The 7,896-nt window shown below is 46.8% G+C and overlaps 2 protein-coding genes across 2 annotated transcripts; both read right to left on the reverse strand.

The window, feature by feature from the left end:
* Positions 1-2,306: 2,306 nt before the first annotated feature.
* On the reverse strand, positions 2,307-2,693 carry LOC145954891 (uncharacterized). The gene has a single exon (XM_083069579.1). It carries the CDS (start codon positions 2,691-2,693, stop codon positions 2,307-2,309), a length of 387 nt encoding a protein of 128 aa, XP_082925705.1.
* A 1,164-nt stretch (positions 2,694-3,857) lies between these two features.
* LOC145954892 (uncharacterized) lies at positions 3,858-7,547 on the reverse strand. The gene has a single exon (XM_083069580.1). The coding sequence runs from the start codon at positions 7,545-7,547 to the stop codon at positions 3,858-3,860; it is 3,690 nt and encodes a 1,229-aa protein (XP_082925706.1).
* Positions 7,548-7,896: the final 349 nt, after the last annotated feature.

The following is a 7,896-nucleotide window of genomic DNA, read 5'->3' on the forward strand; positions in this document are numbered from 1 at the left end:
ATGTTTACTTTATCTTTTTTGCAGGAATTAGGGTGTCCAGTGGAGCTGACGAACTTAGTATCCGCAACTTGTTAGACGCTCGAGTGAAGCAGGTTAAACAAGTCGGGGGTGTTGGTACTTCGACTGTTGCGCGCACTCCCCAAGGTGAGCAAGATAACCGAGAGCTTCCTTCGCCTGAATGGAAAAAGAAGAATGGGAGGAAGGGGAAAGAGGTTGATCGGGAGCGAATGAAGAGGAAGAGTTCTGAGGAACAATCAGGGAATCCGAAGAAGGCTAAATCGGTGCCCGAGGCATCACCCAATCGGACTATGATTGTGGTGCCGCCCCAACTAATGTCTCGGGCTTTTCTGAGTGATGACGTATCAGCCGATACCCTGATTCGGTCTGATGCAATTTCGCCGTTTGGGCAGGAGTTCTTGGCCGGCCTAGAGACGAGAACCAAGTGGAGACTTTTCTGCAAGATGCAAGCGCGTTCGTTGGCCTTGGCTCATCACCTAGCCATGGAGCCTGTCGGCGAGGTGATGCATCTGAAACAAAGTCTAGAAGAGGCCGAGAAGGCCACGGCCGAAGCTATTTCGGTCACCGAACAAGCAGCAGCCAGAAATCGCGAGTTGGCTGCCGAGCTGGATTCTGTTAAGCGGGAGAATGACACTCTTCGCCTAGATCTACAAAAGGCAATCAATGAAGAGCGCCGCCGAGCAGAGATCGCTCAAGCTGAATACAACCGCCTGAAAGAGCAGGCTAAGGAGAAGATCGTCGCTCAGCACGAGGCTGGATTTAAACATGTTGTTCGGCAGGCAAAGCACTTTGGCCAAGTCCCGGAAGACTTTGACTTCGACATGACCCAGGATTTTTATCAAGGGTCATTTATGTCCTTTGCTGAGATGCCCGAGGGGGCGAACCCTGATGACTCGGAGCCGGGAGCTGCCCCCCAGCCAGAAGGAGATGTTGACGCTTCGTCTGGTGAAGAGGAAGATGAACATGCCAATCCCGAGCCAAAAGGGGAAACTGAGACTCATGCTCAGGATGACACGGTCAGAGATTCGGAGGAGTAGTGTTGATATTTTACAAGGTTTTTTGTAGCAAGGGGGCCGATAGAGCCTCTTTTTTGTAGCAAGGGGGCCGATAGAGCCTCCACTTTTGAATGAAATGGCACTTTCTATTGAATCATGTGGTGTATTTTTGAATCAATGCTAATTCGGATCGTCTCTCTCAACTTAAAAACAAAAAAATTTATTCCAAGAATGTTTTATATAAACTGTTCCGAAAGAGTTGTCGAAAACTGAGTGGAGGTTACTCGGAAATGTTTTGATTTCCTAACAAAATCGAGAGGGGGTTACTAGGGAATGCATGGCATTCTTGAGCAAGACCGAGTGGATTCACTCGGACTTGTGTTGCTTCTTGGGCAAGACCGAGTGGATTCACTCAGAATTTGTGTTGATTCTTGAGCAAGACCGAGTGGATTCACTTGGAATTGCTTTGCTTTGAGAAAGACCGAAGGAGTCATTCGGAATTGCGCTACTTCTTGAACAAGACCGAGTAAGTCATTCGGAATTGCGCTACTTCTTGAGCAAGACCGAGTGGATTTACTCGGAGTTGCGTTACTTCTTGAGCAAGACCGAGTGGATTCACTCGGAATTGCGTGATTTTCCAAGGCACATCCTTGGCCGAGTTGATCAACTCGGGAGGGAAGCCTTTTGTGCGATTTTTCGAGGCACATCCTTGGCCGAGTTGATCAACTCGGGAGGGAAGCCTTTTGTGCGATTTTCCGAGGCACATCCTTGGCCGAGTTGATCAACACGGGAGGGAAGCCTTTTGTTCGATTTTCCGAGGCACATCCTTGGCCGAGTTGATCAACTCCGGAGGGAAGCCTTTTGTGCAATTTTCCAAGGCACATCCTTGGCCGAGTTGATCAACTCGGGAGGGAAGCCTTTTGTTCGATTTTCTGAGGCACATCCTTGGCCGAGTTGATCAACTCGGGAGGGAAGCCTTTTGTGCGATTTTCCGAGGCACATCCTTGGCCGAGTTGATCAACTCGGGAGGGATGCCTTTTGTGCGATTTTCTGAGGCACATCCTTGGCCGAATTGATCAACTCGGGAGGGAAGCCTTTGCTTTATTTATTTCTTGTAGCCGATGAAGAAGAAAGAAAGAATAAGGAAACAGAATGGGATAATTGAACTGATTTCATTTATGGGTGCCTCGTTAAAAACCTTGTCGGCCAAAACCCCTTTTCACTTTTTTACAAGGGGAGAAAAGTCCGACCGAGGAAAAGAGTGCACCATGACTGTACATCGATTTACACAAATCAACTATAATAATTCTTTAAATGAGTTGCGTTCCATGTTCTGGGGATGACCTTTCCTGAAAGCTCTTCTAATTTGTATGCTCCGTTATGGAGGTTGTGGCGAATTCTGAAAGGGTCGTCCCAGTTGGCAGCCAACTTGCCTTCCTTAGTATTGCGCCGTGCTGGTCCTTGCACCCTCCAGACAAGATCTCCCTCGTGAAATTCTCTTTTGGAGAGTGTGGAGTTAAATCGCCTGGCCATTCGCTGCTTACAAGCCTCGGCTATGATCTGGGCCTTGGTGCGGACTTCATCAATCATATCGACTTCGGTTCGGAGTGATGCTTCATTTGCAATCTCATCAAAATGCTGTCGCCGAAAGGATGGTTCCCCAACTTCGACAGGAATCATGGCGTCGGTGCCATATGTTAGCCGAAAAGGTGTCTCTTTAGTTGTGGACTGAGGCGTGCACCGATAAGCCCAAAGGACTTCTAACAACTCCTCGGCCCAAGCTCCCTTGGCAGCTCCCAATCACTTTTTTAATTCAGTGAGGATCACCTTGTTAGCCGCTTCGGCTTTCCCGTTGGATTGCGGATGTTCTACGGACGTAAATCTGTGTTTTATGCCAAGATCTTGAATAAACCGATTGAGTTTTTGATCAGTGAATTGCAAACCGTTATCAGTTATGAGTGCATATGGAATACCGAAACGAGTAACAATGTTCTTCCATAAAAACTTTTGAACGTTAGCAGCTGTGATATTGGCAAGTGGTTCGGCCTCGACCCATTTTGTGAAGTAATCTACAGCAACTAGCAAAAATTTGCACTGACCCTTGGCGATCGGGAAAGGTCCAAGAATATCCATACCCCACATTGCAAACGGCCAGGGAGAACTAATACCATGAAGTTCTTCCGCTGAAGCATGAATAAGGTTACCATGTCGCTGACAAGATGTGCAATGCTTAACAAACTTTGCACAATCATCCCCAAGAGTAGGCCAATAGTATCCTGCTCGAAGCACCTTGGTGGCCAGGGTTCGTCCTCCCGAGTGAAAACCGCATATCCCCTCATGCATTTCTCTCAAAATGTATTCAGCCTGCTCTGCATCAACACATTTCAACAAGGGGACCGAGAATCCCCTTCTATATAGCTCTCCTCCAACCATGGTATATCTAGTAGCCTGCGTTCGGAGCTTTCTAGCAGTCGCTGGGTCAGACGGCACTTTACCATGTTCAAGATGATCTACCATATCAGTAATCCATGTTCGAGTGGATTCCTCAACTGCCAAACATTCAGTAGTTGCCACACTTGGAGCTTCAAGGTCTAAGTGAAGCGTGGTTCTCAACTGTCCAGGTTTTCGGGTACTGCTTGCTAACCGAATGATAATATTTCAACAAGTTTGCATCTTTTACTTGGAAATTATCATTCACCTATTCAGCTACAACTTTTGAATCGGTCCAGCACTCCAATCGGCTAACTCTGATTTCTCGTGCCAGCCTTAACCCTGCCAACAACGCTTCGTATTCGGCTTGATTATTTGAAGCTTTGAACGCGAACCGTAATGATTGCTCAAGAATCAGTCCTGATGGCCTTCTAGGATTATACCAGCTCCACTACCCTGGTTGTTTGAGGAACCATCCACATGCATTGTCCACACATCATTCACAAAGTAACCCTTTGGCTGCAACTCATTAACAAAATCCACCAAGTATTGGGATTTGATCGGCCCTCGTGGTTCAAAACCAACGTCGAACTCCGATAACTCAATAGACCAGGCCATCATCCTTCCTGCTAATTCAGGTTTACGCAACACCTTAGCTATCGGGCAGTCAGTTTGAATGATAACACGATGACTCTGAAAATACTGCCTGAGGCGCCGAGCGGTGTGGACCAGTCCTAGTGCCACCTTTTCCAAAAGCTGGTATCTTGTCTTAGCCTCTTGTAATATGCGACTAATGAAGTAGATGGGTTGTTGTCTATCCCTTTCTTGAACTAGAACGGCACTGATTGCATCGTTTGATACACACAGGTAAACCACAATTGGTAGCTCAAGATCGGGCTTCGAGAGTATAGGCGGTGAGCCGAGACGCTCCTTTAAAGTCCGAAAAGCCTCTTCACACTCAATAGACCATTCAAATTTTTTCGTTTTTCTCAGCAATCTCACAATAGGTTTCGTTATCTCGGCCAAACATGGAAGGAATCGTGACAACGCTGTGAGTCGACCTGCCAACTGTTGAACTTGTTTGAGGCTCTGAGGGCTTACCATGTTGATGATTGCCATGCACTTATCAGGATTAGCTTCAATGCCCCTCGCCGACAGCATGAAGCCGAGGAATTTTCCCCCTGCTACTCCAAACACGCACTTTTCCGGGTTAAGCCTCATGTCATACTTGCGCAACTGTTGGAACACCTCCGATAAGTCCACTACATGTCGATCAAGGTCTCTGGATTTAACGACCATATCATCCACATACACCTCCATATTCTTGCCTATTTGGTGTTGAAAAACTTTGTTCATCAATCTTTGATACGTTGCCCCTGCATTTTTCAACCCAAAAGGCATTACCTGATAACAGTAATTGGCCGAATCAGTTATGAAAGCCGTCTTCTCCTTATTTCGGGAATGCATGGGGATTTGGTTATACCCCGAGTAAGCGTCAAGAAAAGTTAAAATTCCATGACCGGAGGCGCCATCGACTAACCGATCTATGTTCGGGAGTGGGTAGGCATCTTTAGGGCATGCTTTGTTGAGGTTAGTATAATCAGTACACATTCTCCACTTTCCATTCGGTTTTTTCACCATCACTACATTTGCTAACCAAGTGGTATAATGAACATCCCGAATGAACCCGGCATCAAGCAACTTGGCTATCTCCGTTTCAACTGCAAGCTTCCTTTCCATCCCCATTTTTCTTTTACGTTGTGCGATCGGTCTTGCTTCAGTGCAAACTAACAACTTATGACACATAACCTTAGGGTCCACACCAGGCATGTCAGAAGGTGTCCACGCAAAAAGATCTTTATTTTTCAATATAACCTTGCACAGGGCAGAACGATCTTCTTCAGACATGTCGGCGCCGATGTATGTAACCTGAACAGGATGTACACCGATCTGAAATTGCACTTTCAATTCAACTGGCTCCACCCGCTCTTCGTTGTTCATTCTCGGATCAAGATCCCAAACCGGCTCCTCCACTAGTGCCGAGGCGTTAACAACATGAACCCTTTTTGATTTCGACCTTTTCTCTTCCAATGGCGCGAGTCGCAAACTAGCATAGTAACACTCCCTAGCAGCCTTCTGATCGGCGTGAATTGTGATGATTTTCCCCTTATCAGATGGAAACTTCATCGCTAAGTGTGGTGTTGAAACGATAGCCCCTAATGCATTCAAGGACGGCCTGCCGAGGAGGATATTATACGAAGTGCTAGCATCAACCACAATATACTTCACTTGAACTTCTCTGCTTTCCTGCTCATCAAAACCAAAGCGCGTGAAGAGTTTAATATAACCCCTGGTACTTACTCTTTCTCCTGCAAAACCGACCAATGGATCATCATAAGGGAGCAATTCTTTTTTAGAAATGCCCAACTGCTTGAATGTATTCCAATATAATATATCCGCCGAACTGCCTTGATCGATCAATGTTTTCTTGACAATGCAATTATGAATTTCCACACTAGTAACCATCGGGTCGTCTTGCTCTGGATCAATGCCCTTGAAATCAGCATCAGTGAAGGTTATTGCTGGTAACTTCCGAGAAGACTGTCTATGAACAGTGTTGACCGACCGAATTGCTCTGAGATGCCTCTTTTGAGCCGAAGAAGTTGAGCCTCCACCAGCAAACCCTCCTGCAATGGTATTAATCACCCTCCTATGCGATGGTGTCGAAGTATCTTTTCTTTCACGCGACCTGCTTCTTTCACGTGACCTGCTTCTTTCACGTGGGGCTCTATCAGAACGGTCCTGCCTGCGCCGATCCTGATATCTAGGTTGATATGAGCGAGTTTGAGACGACCCTGACCGATCCACACAGTTACGCAATTTGCCTTGCTTAATCAAATCTTCAATTTTGTCTTTAAGGGCTGCACATTCATCAGTAGAATGTCCACGATTGCGATGATACCGACAAGATTTACTAGTATCCGCTCGTGGTGGAGTGGATGTTGTTTTCGGAATTGTCAACACTTCTGAAACTAGAGCTTGTTCAAGTACTGCAGCTTGGCTTGCATTAAGAGGGGTGTAATAGGAGTACTTGGGACCTCGCACGGGTCGGTCCCGAAGGGCTATCTCTTTACCTCGCCCCCTGTATGTCTGTTCTGGCTTCTCGGGCTTAACCGACTGCTCTGCCCGGGCTTGATTTCGAAATTCCGCCAATTCTTCCATTTGCATGTATTTATTGGCCCGCCTTCGTAGGTCATTCATGTCCGAAGGAGGCTTCTTGCAAATGCTGTTGACAAACGGTCCTGGCTTCAATGTCGTTGTAAGGTGATGGAGTGCCACAGTTGGGTTAAGGTCTCTAATCTCCAAAGTTGCTTTGTTGAACCGATCCATGAAGGTCCGAAGAGATTCCTTCTTGTCTTGGCGAAGGCCGACCAGAGATAGGGACGTCAGACTATGGGGGCGACTTGTTGCGAATTGAATGGTGAACTGAGATGACAAAGTGCTGAAGGAATCGATGGAATTGGGAGGGAGCCGAGTAAACCAACTCAATGCCCTACCTTTAAGTGACGTGGGAAAAATCTGACACAAGGCAGGATCGTCAGTTGTGCTCAATGTCACCTGTGTCAAGAAAACATCAAGATGTTCATCAGGATCAGTGGTACCATCATATTTATCAATAGGCAAAGATTTCCAGTTATCCATCAACAGAAGTTGCATGATAGTAGGAGTGAAGGGGTGTCGATGCGATCCAATAGTTGTCAAGTCTGCAGGACGGCCGACGGTGGGTAAGGCCGAGAGGGGTTTTCCAGGTGCCACTGCCGAGGCATGGGGAGCTGAGGTGTGGACCGCATGGGATTGATACGATCCCTGAGTTTGCGTATTCGTGGCCTGAGTAGGTTTCCATGAGGTGTCTTGATTTCTCAACGCCTCGTTTTCGGCTCTCAAGGCCGAAAACTCCCTTGCATCTTTCTCTCGTTGTTGTTTCATCACATCCATTTCTTGTTTCAGCAATCGAACCGCCTCAGAAAGATCTGTTTCGTCAACAACCTCAACATGTTCTTCAGTTTGGTGATCCCGAGTGTTTGTTCTCCTGGTTATCGGCATTACTCTTCTCAATTAAACTTCCAACTGTCTTCGTTCGGCCCCACGGTGGGCGCCAAAATGTACCGGTCTGAACGGCACACTAAGTCTTCTGGTAGTCAACGGGCCGAACGAGAGCTCCGATCCGATGCAAGAGCAGAGGGGTTGGTACCTGCAAAAGGCACTCCAACGCTCAAGTCAGCACAAGCTCGAATATCTAGGATAATTAATGAACAGTGACGTTACCTTTTGTCCTGAGCTATTTATACTGACATTTATGGGCCCTAGACCCCATGGATCCTGTGACGTACTTACCGTATTAGGAAATACACCTTAATCGACTAATTAACTCCTAATCCTTGATTAAGAGTAC

This window comes from Cajanus cajan, chromosome 2 (genome assembly GCF_000230855.2).
Source record: "Cajanus cajan strain Asha chromosome 2, NIPB_CcT2T_4, whole genome shotgun sequence".
Classification (NCBI taxonomy): domain Eukaryota; kingdom Viridiplantae; phylum Streptophyta; class Magnoliopsida; order Fabales; family Fabaceae; genus Cajanus; species Cajanus cajan.